The 14,340-nt window shown below is 38.9% G+C and overlaps 1 protein-coding gene across 1 annotated transcript in view; it reads left to right on the plus strand.

Moving 5' to 3' along the window:
* Positions 1-14,340, plus strand: part of PDHX (pyruvate dehydrogenase complex component X) — a 71,007-nt gene that overhangs the window by 21,368 nt on the left and 35,299 nt on the right. The window contains exon 3 of the mRNA XM_036763899.1: positions 4,589-4,689. Within this exon, the coding sequence (XP_036619794.1) occupies positions 4,589-4,689 (101 nt within the window). The remainder of the gene's footprint in view (positions 1-4,588; positions 4,690-14,340) is intronic.

The raw sequence follows: 14,340 nt of genomic DNA on the forward strand, positions 1-14,340 counted from the left end.
CTTTTTGAATTAACCCTAAGAAATTGTGATTTCTTACGTTAGTGTATCTTCTTAACATGTTTCGTTAGTCATTTGTAACAATTTTTTTTTTTAGAAATCTAGGCATGAGACCCACATTAACCCAGACCATAAAAGCCGAGAGGCTTTTTATAGGTGAAGCTGGAAGAACAAGAAATTCACAAGAAATGGGATAGATTTTACAGTGTTTCTATGGTGTTATATTCTTTTCACTTATGGTGGTACAATGATCACAGTTGGACTGTTTTCACAGCTTGGTCCTGGGTGATCCATATGTAATCCATAGTAATTAGTAAAATGAAGAAAAACTATGTTCATCCAAATATACACGGAAGAAATGCATGTAATGAGCAACACAGTTTTAATGAAAGTTATGGATCGATTTGATAATTTCTCAAAGATTTAAGTCTTAAATATTGTAAGCTCTTGTTGATTTTAGAATTTATCCAATAAACAGATAGCAAAAAAGAAGCTATTTTTTCAGGGAGAAAAAACCTGTAAAGGTCATAGTTGAAACTTTTTTATAAGAAATTTTTGATAAAGCCAATAGGGGTCATCAGTGTTACTCTGATGACTGTAACTACTGTTCTGCAGAAGTCAGCTTGCTGTAAACACTTACACCTTTATTTTGATAAAATGAAAGGCGAATGGAAATTTAACAAACAGGTTCACTGTCCTTGAATCCTGAAACCTCTTTTCTCTCGTGGAACATTACTTCTTATTTTTAAAAAATAATGGTATCATTGAAGTTTTAAAATTTGTGAATAGGCTTGTGAGTTTGAGATTTGGAAGATAATTTATTGGTCTTCTAGTCTAGCACCTTCATTTTGTAGGTGAAGAAATGAAGAGTCACAGATAGAAAGTGATGCATGTGCCCAGCGTCCCAAGACTTTAATAAGTCAGATTCAGAAGTGTTGGAAAAGAAAGGCCCTCCTTTCAGGTGTCCTCGTGTCTCCTTTCTTTTGCTGACCTTCCTCGTTATTATGTGGGTTTTCATATCAAAAGTTTCTACCTCACATCTCTGGATGAGATGCTCACACAGATATTTAAAGAGGTATAAAATCCTTCCAATTTGAAATTTGCTTCTGTCACTAAAACAAATCAATCAGAATGTATGAGATTATGTGCTCTGAGACTGTAGCTACCTCAGATGTTTTGTAGTTTTGAAGACAGTTTGAGGTTAAAACACAAATTTTCTTGATTTGAAACATCCTTTGTAGATAATAAAGTTATGTTTTCTATTTACACATTGTGTAATTATACACACATGTACAACTTACTCTCCAGCTGCTTACTGGATATTTTTAGTTGCATGTCTCAGAGAATCTCTAACTCACTAGACTAAAACTGAGCTCAGTATATTTGTGCCAAAACTCACTTCTCTTCTGGTCTTAAATGTTTCCCTCTTGTTGGCCTTGCCTTCATCCCTGTCACCAAGCGCCACAGTTTTGGAGTCACCTTTGATGTCGATCTTCCCTCCCTGCAATTCCCCATCCAGTTACTAAGGCTTGTTGATTCTCCCTTGATGACTACACTTCACCTCCATGTCCTTGTTTCTTCCCACTCAGCCACCACCCTAGTTGAGGCCCCCCTCACCTCTAGTCATGACTTAGAACCACCTCCTAAGTAGTCTGCTTATTGCCAGTCTTTCTCCACTCCACTCCATCCTCCACACCTTACTCCTAGAGCCTCCCCTCCAGCTTTCCATGTTTGGCGTTTAAAACCCTTGGAGGTGTGATTTCAGGCTCCATTTTTAAGCCTGTTATGCATTACTCCCTCCAGCCAAGTTGGCTTTCTTGCCATTCCCTACACAGGGCGTCCCATCTTCTGCCTTGGTACCCTTTCACAGGATGTTCCTGGTGCTGGGAATCCACTCCTGCACCTCTTGGAATTGCTCTTTTCCTGCAGAGGGAAGAGGAAATGCTACTTTCAACTTAACGGACCCCTTGAACAGCCTGGGGAAGCCTAGGAACCCCTTCTCTGAAAAATATTTTTATATTATTTTTGTATTATTATATTATTATTATATTAATATATGGTTATAAGGAAACGAATTATATTGAAACATAGTTATCAAAATATTTTAAAGGAAAGGCACTATAAAATATTTGGGAGTCTATTTGCCAAGACAAACCCAGGGCCTATATGAACATAACTATGAAACACTTTTCACGCGAATAAAATCAGATCTAAATAAATGGAAAAATATCAGTTGCTCATGGTTAGGCCGAGCTAGTATAATAAAAATGACAATTTTACCTAAATTAATCTATCTATTCAGTGCCATATCAATCGAACTACCAAAAATTATTTTACTGAGCTGGACAAAATAATAACAAAATTCATTTGGAAAAACAAGAGGTCTAGAGTATCTAGGGTATTGATGAAAAACATGCTAGAGAAGGCGGCTTAGCCACACCAGATATTAAACTGTACTACACAGCAGCAGTCATCAAAACTGCCTGGTACTAGTTAAGAAACAGGGGTGTGGATCAGTGGAATAGGATAGGTACACAAGTAGGAGAAATCAATAAGTTTAGCAATCTATTCTTTGATAAACCCAAAGAGGCCAGCTTCTGGGCTAATAATTCACTATTTCACAAAAACTGTTGGGAAAATTGGAAAATAGTAGGGCAAAAACTGGGCATAGACCAATATCTTACACCATATACCAAAATAAAGTCAAAATGGGTTCATGATTTAGGAGTAAAAGCTGATACTATAAGTAATTTGGGAAAGAAAGGAATAGTTTACTTATCAGATTTATGGAAAAGTAAAGAATTCATGACCCAACAAGAGATAGAGAGCATTACAAAATGCAAAATGGATAATTTTGATTATGTCAAATTGAAATGTTTTTGTACAAAAAAAGCCAATGCAACAAGAATTAGGAGGGAAGCAGAAAATTGAGAGAAAATCTTTGCAACTAGTATCTCTGATAAAGGCCTCATTTCTAAAATATACAGGGAGCTGAGCCAAATGTATAGGAATACAAGCCATTCCCCAATTGAGAAATGGTCAAAGGATATGAACAGGCAGTTTTCAGAGGAAGAAATTAAAGCTATCTATAGGCATATGAAAAAATGCTCTGGATCACTACTGATTAGAGAAACGCAAATCAAAACAACTCTTAGATACCACATCTCTCCTGTCAGATTGGCTAAAATAACAAATCAGGAGAATGATAAATGCTGGAAAGGATGTGGGGAAATTGGAACATTGTTGCATTGCTGGTGGAGTTGTGAGCTGATCCAGCCATTATGGAGAGCAGTTTGGAACTATGCCCAAAGGGCTATAGAAATGTTCATACCCTTTGACCCAGCAATACCACTTCTAGGGTTGTATCCCAAAGACATCACACAAGCGGGAAAAGGACCCATATGTACAAGGATATTTATAGCGGCTCTTTTTGTGGTAGCCAAGAATTGGAAATCAAAGGGATGCCCATCAATTGGGGAATGGCTGAACAAGCTGTGGTGTATGAAGGTGATGGAATACTATTGTGCCATAAGAAACGGGGATGATGCAGACTTCATAACAACCTGGAAAAACCTACACGACATAATGCTGAGTGAGCGGAGCAGAGCCAGGAGAACGTTGTGCACAGCCACAGATATATGGATTCTGTGAGGACCATCCCTGACATACTGCGCTCTTCTCAGCAACCTAAGGTGCAAGGACAACTCCAGGGGACTCACGAAGGAGAATGCTATCTTCATCCAGAGAAAGAACTGTGAAGTTTGAATACAGATCGAGGTGCACTACATGCTCGCCTTTTTTGCTTCTCTTTTGTTTTTGTTTTTGGGTTGTTTTTTTTTTTTTTTTGGTTCTGTTTCTTCTTTCTCATGATTCATTCCATTGATCATAATTCTTCTCCACAACTTGACTAGTGCATAAATTAATTCAATGCGAAATTATACATGATAGTTATATGAGATTCCATGCCGTCTTGGGGAGGGAGGGGGGAGGGAGGGGAGAAAATCTGGAAATCAAACTATGTAGAACCGTGTGTGATAAACCAAAAATAAAAAAAAATGTTAAAAAAAAATATTTTAAAGAAAATGTTTATAGATTCCAGAAAAAATGTTTATAGATTAAGAAACCTTGTTCTACCTGAATTTTTCTTTCCCTTCCCTGGATACCTAGTTATATACTTACACATGTGCATGTCCTCTCCATTGATAGATGGTTGGCTTCTTCAGGGCAGGTGCCATTTTATTTTTCATCTTTGTAGCCACAGTCCATGGCATCTAGTATATGTTTTGTAAATGGTTATTAATTCGGTCAGTTAGTATCTTTTAAGAATATCCTTTTTATAAAATGCCTCTATGAAATTGTTATTTTTGCCAAATATATTTCTGAATTTCGCGTTCATATCTTTCCACTGGTTCTTCCTATGAATTTTGCAGCATTTCTGTTCATGAATTCTTATGGCTTAAAGAAAAATGGAGACCATGGCTGCTCTTGATTTAAGGATATATCCATTTGCCACCCATTCGAATACTCAAAAAGATTAAGACCTCCAAAAAAAAAAACCCAACCCAAACCAACTGTGCACCTTGTTTTCTAGGTGAAGCAGTGAGTGCTGGAGATGCATTATGTGAAATTGAAACAGACAAGGCCGTGGTCACATTGGATTCAGCAGAAGATGGTATTTTGGCTAAAATAGTGGTAAGTTACCATTTGTAGATGCAGAACTTTTATAATTCTGTTGTTTAATTTATCATTTAAAGTACTTTAAAAATGTAAATGTATATTCATATTTGCCTTAGCTATATTTATATCGTACAAATAATGCAGAAATTTAGTTTCTAATCATTGGGATGGTTATTCTAGTTTATTGACAAAATAAAAACCTTTCAAGCTTTCATTTTAGTCTGATTTTTTTTTTTCAGTTGGAATGAAGTCCATTGTTTATCTGAAAATCACAGGCACACAGCTACTGTGTATTATTAAAATCTTTAGATGACGGTACCAACAAATTACATGTTGATGACAATAATTGACTTTCTTGGCAGCAGGCTAGCATGAATGTTTTCTGTTGGGTGTATAATACCAGATTCTGGGAAGACTGAGGCTTTTGAGTCTGTTGAGCTCAGAAGTTCTGAGCTGCATTATGCTAATCCCATGTGTGCTCTAAATTTACTATCAGGGTTACCATGCTACAAATTGGACCCAAGTTGGGCCTTTGAGTGGCTACTAAACTTCCAACCTGGGTGAGAAATTAAGGAGGCACAGCCTGTGCCTCGCCCCTAAAAGCTTTCCTATTCCTGTTTTTTTTTTCCCTTTTGAAAGTCTTCTCAATATCCAAAGTACTCAGTTGCTTCTGTTTGGGCAGAGATTGTAGCTCTTTGTCTCATTATTTCTATACAGTTATCTGTTGTCCCTGTGTGTATGGCAAAGTTAAAACTACAAACTGCCTTCTCTTGTCACTTGATGTCATTGGTGTGTTTACAGCAAGTGCAGATTTATTTTAATGCCTACCCCCAAGAAACTGGCACAATTAGAGGAGAAAATCTACTTTGAACATTTTCTGTGAAGGCATATGCACATAGAGCACTGTGCCTGGCACATAGTAAGCACTTAATAAATGCTTGTTGACTCCACTTTACTCAAGGTTCATATATATAGGAATACACATACATACCAGCATACATACGTACATTTGTGTCTGTCATATGCCTCTTCACCTAAAATATGACTAATTTAATGAGACTTTCAAAATTGCAAACATATCAAGATTTATATGTTCAAGTGAACATAATGTCCTTAAAAATTATCTTTAAATAATAAATAAATATTTAAATATCTTTGAATTATCTGTAAAGGACTGTATACAATTTTCCTTTGAGGGAGTACTTTGATGTGGTCATAGATTCATTGAGGTATGCAGGTATAGGTATACGCCTCTGTGTGTGTGTGTGTATGTGTGTGTGTGTGTATATGTGTGTATGCATGCACATGAGTGATTTTAAAATTATGTTACTTTGGGTTTGTGTGTCATATGCCCTTGCATTAACTTGTTATAAATACAGCAGAAATTTTCAACATTGAATTCATGTCCCCATTGTGCTGAAGAACTTCGTTGTGTCCCATGGAAACTGCATTATTTTTATTTCTCTTTTTAAAATGATCCTGATGGAATTGAAAGGTCCTCCATTTATGTCACACATGGCTATTGATGTTTTTAAAAGGTGCTTAGACAGTAGTAATGGCTTGTTTAATGATCCAGATGGGTGCTGTGTAATTAGGAAAGTAATATATAGGAGAGTTACAGGTTTTAGAGGGTTATTCCATTGTTTTAAATATCTCATGTACCACTAGCAAGGGATTATGAGGCTGTTTGTATGCAGAATGGCTTTTATAGAAATGCTGTTCAGGAGAGACTTTCAAATTGGTTGGTTGTTGTCCTTGGTGCTGGAAGAGAACCAAAATGACATCACTGTGTTGGGATTAAGGTACATTGTGTCTGACTGTGGCTGATCAGACCAATACGAGCTCAGAAGTCTCTACCACAGGTCAGGGACAAATAGTCCATATGAGTATTTGGAGTGGAGATGGGTCTGAATTCGTGCATCTTAGGTTTCCTTTGAGTTACTGTGATTGTTTTGCTCCCGGAGTGCAAGTGCCCTCTTGAAGCAGGCACGCCATGTTGGGCAGTCCTGTGCCAGTGTCTCTCAGGTCTCACGATTGCTTCCCTAGTTCTTCTGAAAGACCTTCAGAGTGTCCTTGTATCCCTTCTTCTGTCCTCTGTGTGAGCATTGCCCCGTGTGAGTTCTCCGTAAGGTAGTGTTTTAGGCAAATGTATGTTGGGCACTTGAATAATGTGGCCAGCCCACCAGAGTTACCTCTCATATGAGACTAGAAGAAACACTTGATGAGAAAAATGTGATGTAGCTATCAGAGAAGGGAAGTTCTTACACTCTTAAATTCCCAGGTTTTATGGGAAGCGATATTGAACTCTCATTACATGAGGAAAAAAATTAAACAGATTCAGTATTTATTCAGAAGAATCCTGGGTTAGAAAATATTGAAAAAGAATTATATCCTCTAGTCCAGTTCTTGCCTCTGTGTTAAGCAGTATTTTAAAAATCCAAATGAGCTGTTTAAAGTTTTGACCACTTTAGTGACCTGGCTCAGTAGTTTAACTGTCTTTCCCATTAAAATTTTTGTCCAAAATCTTTTCCTGAAGTATGTGCCCATTTCTTTTTGTCTTATCCTTGTAGGAGATAAGAGAATAACAAAATTATCTTTATTTAATAATTCAAATAATAGAGGGCAGTTAATTTGTTCTGTTTTTTCCAGCACAGTGCCTGACACAGGAGGTGTTTAATAAATACTTGTTGATTGCTTTTCTTCAGATTACATAGCCACCACTTCTAGGCATTTTTTTTTGAGAAGCCAAGAAACTTTACAAATGCTACTACTATGTACCTATTTCTTGTAGATCCCAAAGTTTACCCCGACAGTTATTTTGATTTTGTCTGCTGTTCAAGGACCAACTTAGCTGCCTATTGAGAGGTTTAGCTTCTGGATGATAAATTCTTGGACCATAACTCCTCAGGATATGCATACAAATTTTAAAATAGCCATCTGTTTGAAAAGAAGACTGAGATAGCTAAGAAGCAACCCATTTTTTAAGTCGTTTATAAACATCACTTTAAATAGCGAGACTGAGAAAAGTTATATAATCAAGTAGACAAAAACTGGCATATTGTCCTTTGATGAGCGAATAAAGAAATTGGTTTCACCTTGCATCCAAAGGCAGTGCACAGCCCTTCATGGCCTGCTTCCCCCTTGTCTGCATTGCCCTCGATGACCGTAGCTGAGGGGAGCACTTTGCATTTTATGTACCAATATCTGTTATAGATAATGAAGAAATAATGTGAAGAGATCCTCTAAACCAAGTTAGCATCTACCTTGTTGCTTGGTGCCTCTGATGTAGGGATTGAAGGCAAAGCATGTGATGGGATTAATGAATGGAAAAAATAGAAAACATCTAGATTATTCAGAAGCCTCATAGCTCTTTATCATGAATATTATCTACGAGATGAGAACAAGAGGGAACCTGAAATGGTGAAGATTAAACATACATAAGAATAACATTAAAGAGCATTCATAGAATGCTTTGAGGTTTGCAAAGTGCTTTACAAGTATGTCATTTGATGCTCACAACAACCTTGTCAAGTAGATGCTTATGTTTCCATTTTACAGATGAGGAAACTGAGGCAAACAGGTGCAATCATTTGCCCTGGGGTGCCTGAAGCTCTTCCTGACTCCCAAGTAGTGTGTCCCGTCACCCACCCTGCAGGAGCATTTGCCAGGCTCACTTTTTGTAGAGCAGCAACACTTTGCAACACTGTACAACTGCTTGGCAATACCTTACTGCTTTCTGGATAGATAGGAACTGCATGTTAGTGAAGGAGGAGGCTTTTAAAATCTACTCCCTTTGAGTGCTTAGCATTGATTGATAAATTAGACTGAAGATGAGACTTAAACACAGTGCCCATGTGATAGTTCCACCCTGACTTATTTAAATTAAATAAGATGTTGACTCTGAAAAAAATGGACATCATTTGTCATCAGACCAAAATTGTTCACCTTCATTGACATTCCACCCCGCTGATGTTTTGGCCCTTGCCTTCTTCAGTCATATCCAGGTTAGGTTTCATTATAATAAATACCCATATATGAGAAAGGGCTTTTAATGTACCCAGCTACCACCGCACATTGTCAATTGTGTTTCATACCCACTAACTACAACCAGCTGGCCCTCTGGGGCTAGTGAGCCAGCCCAGCTGAAGCAGTGGGGCAGTTACATTGCTGCACTTGACCACTCCAGGTTCTCTCCAGGGCCTCTCTTCCTTGTATACTCTTTTGGTAATCTTGTTAATTCCCTTGAGTATCTAGCTCCAGTCTCTCTTCTTGGCTTCAGTCCCTGATCACCAGTTGCGTGTTGGACATTTTAAACTGGTTACCATGAAGACAAGTGTAATAAGTCCCGAACTAAACTCATCTGTCCCCCTAAATCCTCCTCTCTTGCAAATTTCCCTATTTCTATAAAAGGTACCACCATTGGAAGAGTCATGTTTGGTTTATAATCTCTGCGTTATCCTGTATTCCTCACTTACCGTCAGCCCGTAGTTAATCAATTGCCACATCTTGCTATCTCTATCTTTACAGCATCTCTTTTGTGTGTGTGTGTGTGTGTGTGTGTGTGTGTGTGTGTGTGTATGCATATATACACACACATAATTAATTTACTTATTTTTAGTTTTCAACATTCACTTCCATAAGATTTTGAATTTGAAATTTTCTCCCCCTGCTTCTCCTCCCCCCTCTCTAAGATATCTGATATAGGCTCCACTTATACATTCATATTAAATATATTTTCACATTAGTCATGATGTAAAGAAGAATTAGAACTGATGGGAGGAACCACGAGGAAGAAGAAACAAAACAACAAATGAAAAGGAGAACAAATAGTTTGCTTCCATCTGCATTCAGACTCCAAAGTTCTCCCTCTGGATATGGATAACATTTTCCATTGTGAGTCTTTTGGGGTTGTCTTAGGTTCTTGCATTGCAGACAAGAGCTAAGTCTGTCAAAGTTAGTCATTGCACAGTGTGGCTGTTACTGTGTACAATGTTCTCTTGGTTTTGCTTATTTCACTCAGCATCAGTTCATATATGTCTTTCCAGGTTTTCTGAAGTCAGCCTGCTCATCATTTCTTATAGCATAGTAGTATTCCATCAGAATCATATACCACAACTTGTTTAGATATTCCGCAGTTGATGGGCATCCCCTCAATTTCCAATTCTTTGCCACCACAAAAAGAACTGCTATAAATATTTTTGTATATGTGGGTCCAGAGTAATTTTCTTTAGATGCATCTCTGAGCATTTGATTCACATGTTCATCCCACTCTGTTACTTTCCTGATGCTTATGGGAAAAATAGAAACTACTCTGTTTAGCTTTTAAAGCTCTTCCCAGCCTCGCCTCAACGTGTCTTTCTAGTCTTTCCTGAACTTACTGAACAGTCTTTCTTCATCCATTTTGCAGACGTGGATGGAGTGCTGGCTGGCTGTGCCAGTAGAGTAACATCACAGAGTTAACACATCTCTTTGTTAAGGTAGATTTAATGAGCCGTGGATTCTTTGGTTCTGCGGAGTTACTCCGAAGTAGGCATGATTCCACATGGACTCCACACATTGTCATTTTGGTTTTTATTTAGTTCTTAAAAAAATATGCAGGGTGACCATATGATAAATGCACTGGAGAATGAACAAATAACCTCGTGTTTGTGAGATTTTTAAAGTGTATGTATAGTTTTTATAAACATGCATATATTTTTCAAATGTGTGTAGACTTGTCATTAAAAAGAGGTCTTTGTGCTTGGAAAGGTTTGAAACTACAGATGTTTTCTTTTTCTAAATCTTTTTTTAAAATACAGATTTCCAAATGGCCCCCACGTGTGGCAGAAGGATGAGTTTTAGGGCTTGGGTTTTGTCGCCATTGTTGAACCCAGCTAGCATGTCAGCATTTTTAATAACCACACTACGTCAGAAACATCAGCTTGTGGTACACTGCTGTCCTCAAATCACCCGAGCTGGCGGCTGCCTAGTAAGTCCCCATTTTGTGCCTTTATGTCTTGAGTTGGGGCCCTTTGCAGCTAAGCTGTTGTTTATCGTGGTTACCCTCAGACTTTTTTTAACTGCCTAATGATAACTAAATTTTAGGTGAACTCCTTTCTCATCTCTTTTGTTCTGCTGACCGCACTTTAGAGCACTTGTGTCTGTTACCTAGTCAGGTGCACATTAAGGTTTCTCCTAGCTCCAGAGCCCTGTGGTTCTTGCAGTAAAGCCCTAGGCCTTTGTCTTCCCCTTGAAAGTTTGTCCTCTTTGTGGTTTTTGTTTTTGGTTGATCTTTTACACTTAAAATAATTTTCCCATTTTCCAAGGTGCCAGTAGCCACTCCCAGCTTTGTGTGACTTTCAGTTTCACACACCAGTGGTTTAGGACTAAATAGACTTTATTAATGTGAAAAAGCCTCTACAACTAATAACCAGGTTGATGTGGGTTCTCCCTCCAAGGCTAAAGTGCGCTCCACTCCTCCACATCTGCCTGTCTTGTGTGATCTCTTCCTCATCTCCTCCCATTGCTTCACCACAGGGAGTCCTTCCAGTGTGCAGGAGATATTCCTTTCTTCCTCCTGATACCACATGGGTACTAGTGCAGCCTCTCCAGACGAGGCTAGTCCATCTTTCTTGGTCCTAGGTTACTTACTTTTCCTCTGAAATTTCATGTTTGTAACAAATTGTAGTCAGCTCATGATTCTTCGTTTAATTTCAAGTTTTCTGAGACTTTTTTATTCTCTGACTTGCCGCTGTCAGTACAACAGAAAAGTATTGGTATGATCCACATGGCTTTTCTCCTGTTTGTATAGTTTAGCTATATTCTTTAGAGTGATTCTAGATTTCGAGAGACTTTGCTGTGTTTCAGTTTCTTCTGAAAACCGGAGTAGCTGGAGGACCTTGCTGTCCATAAGAGTTCTCCCTTAAACCCTGGTTTCTGGGCTGAATCTCCTCCAGAACAGTGAAGACCACTAATAAATTGTTTAAGTATTGATACTCTTTGGCTTTGATTTTCCGAATGTATAGTGAAAATGTCAGGTGATTTGTATTACCGGTTTAATAAAAACCGTGGCTAGTCTGAAGTCTTATTTCATTTGCATCTAAAAGTCGTTCCGAATTGATAGCATTTTCACCTAGCTGCTTGGCATTGTATTTTGAATTGCCAAGAATGTCTGCAGGTAGATGATTCATCTTGTTTCCTAATGCCATGAAGAGTGAGACAATTGAGAGACCAGTTTTTAACAATTTTTAGCAGTCTGTACTGCTACTTCCTTGCCGTAGGGAAAATTGTATACATAAATAGGACTTCATGTTATTCTTCCAAATCTAGAAAATCACATGTGATAATGAAATGTAAAATCTATATAATTTTGATAGAAAAGGGAGGACAAAATAGGATATTTTCAGGGGTAGTATTCATGTCCAGAATCATGGCCTCTGGAGTGGAGGATGGGGTTAGACAGGACAGAGACTCAAGGTGGGGAAAGCAGGCTTGCAGTGAGTAGTCCAGGGGAGACAGGGCTATGGCTGCAGGAGTGGAGAGGAAGGGATGATAGAGACAAAAGAGGATGTGATGATAGGAATAACATCATTTAACAGTGGGTTGGGTGGGTGGAGTGAGGGAACAGAGAAGGCCTGAGTGATTGGAGAACGGCGGAACCCTCAGCGGCAGTTGGGAAGTTCCGAAGAGGGGAGAGTTTGGGGCGGGGAGGATGAGTTTTGTTTTGTACATGTTGGATTTGAGTTGAGCATTTAAGACATCCAGCTTGAAATGTCCAGGAAGAAGGTGGGAATGTGTGACTGGCTCAGCAGAGAGATGGGGTGGACTTGCAGACCAGGATGAGAATGGAAGCCCTGGGAGCTGATAGTCACCAAGTGAAACAGTGTAAGGGAAAAAAGGAGGGCAGCCAGGCCAGAGCCTTGGAGGACATCCGTGCTGCGAGTACGTGGCAGAGGTGAGCACCAGAAAGGACACTGAGAGAAGGATCAGTTGGACAAATGGGGGAGAGCAGAAAGCTCTTGGAGGAGGAAGAGTGTCCAGGAGGAGAGTTTAATCACAGTGTCAGATGCTCTAGAGAGGAGCAGCTAGGTGGCACAGTGGATAGAGCACCGGCCCTGGAATCAGGAGGACCTGAGTTCAAATTTAGCCTCAGACGCTTAATAGCTGTATGATGCTGGGCAAGTCACTTTACCTGGATTGCCTTCCCCAAAAAATGTTCTACAGAGATTAGAAAAAGATGAGGATTCAGAAAAGGAACATTAGATTTAGCAGTTAAGAGATTATCAGTCACTGGGGAGAAGGAAGTTTCAATTGAGTGATGGGTTGGAAAGCATTTTGCAGAGGGTTTTAAAGTGAGTGGGAGGAAAAGTCGGAGCACAGAGTATAGATGGCTTTCTCAAGGAGTTAAGCCATGAAGGGAATGAGAGATAGAGAGCAGCAAGTGGGGCTGATAGAGCCAAGTGAGGGTTTGAAGGTGGCAGGGAAGGAGCCTAGTCCCTAGGGAGGGACTGAAGTTAAGAGAGATTGGGGTTGATAGTGGAATGAGAGTGAGTGAGATGTAGAGTGTGTGGAGAAAGGTTTGCCTTGGGAAGGAGAGGACCACCTCTTCATTTGAGACTTGGAGGTAAGGAGCGGGGAGCGGAGGAGCAGGTGAGATGAAGAGGGGCTCCCTCAGCTCCTGGTCTGAGTTCAGTGAGACAAGATCCTCTGTTCAGAGTGAGTGCCGAGGGAAGCTTGAGAAGAGACAGGATTTGAAAGAGCTGCTGTGGAGACAAGTGGAGTAGACATTTAGGCAGTGATGGAACCTCTGCGCGATTTCATTGAGGGTCCAGTTGAGATTGGGTGGACTCAGTCACCAAAGCCTGTGATTTCCTCCAGTAACAGTTTAATGAGAGGGAGGCAGATAACAATTACGTGAGAAGTTATACAAATAAGAACAGAATGGTGCTACCTATCAAAATCTCTGGGATGGAACCAGAGCTTTCCCCAGAGGCACATCCACTGCCCGAATATTTATGTCAATGAAAGAAAGAGAAAATTAATGACATGTTTGCACTGAGTAAAGGGGCATAACATCAAACTATGAGAAAGAAGAAAAGAAGAAGTAACAAAGACCAGAGAAGAAGTCAATAAAGTTGAAAATAAGAAAAGAATCAGAAAGGTAAATGTAGCAGTTACTTTTTCTGAAGATTTAAAAAATGATTATTAGCAAGCCTAATCAAAGAAAAACAAGAGCAAAGCCAAGCCAGAATTAGAAGTGAAAAAAGATAGAAAACAATGAGAAGAAAAGCTCTCTGCAGATTTGTAAAAAGAAAAAAACCCTCTAGTCTTAGTGGTGTGAGCTAATAATGTGGCACTGATGCTCTCATTGGCATTTTCTTTATAGACCCAGTAGTGGTTTCTTTTCATTCTTCCTAGTGACAAATAATCTTGATATTTATAATCACACTGACTTGACTTTGCTTTGAAAATGGTAACTCTGTGGTGATACTTGGGGATCATTATTTCTAAAAATTATGTTTTCTGGTGGGGTTGAGACAAAGTTCTATATTATATTTAGATATATTCTTATTTGCATTCCTTGTGGGAATCTTTGTAAACAATCAGATATAAATTTTATTTGACCTTTAGATTTCTTGGAAACTAAAATTTAAAATGCTGTAATTAATGCCTAATCTCTATAGGACA

This window comes from Trichosurus vulpecula, chromosome 6, assembly GCF_011100635.1.
Source record: "Trichosurus vulpecula isolate mTriVul1 chromosome 6, mTriVul1.pri, whole genome shotgun sequence".
NCBI classification, from domain to species: domain Eukaryota; kingdom Metazoa; phylum Chordata; class Mammalia; order Diprotodontia; family Phalangeridae; genus Trichosurus; species Trichosurus vulpecula.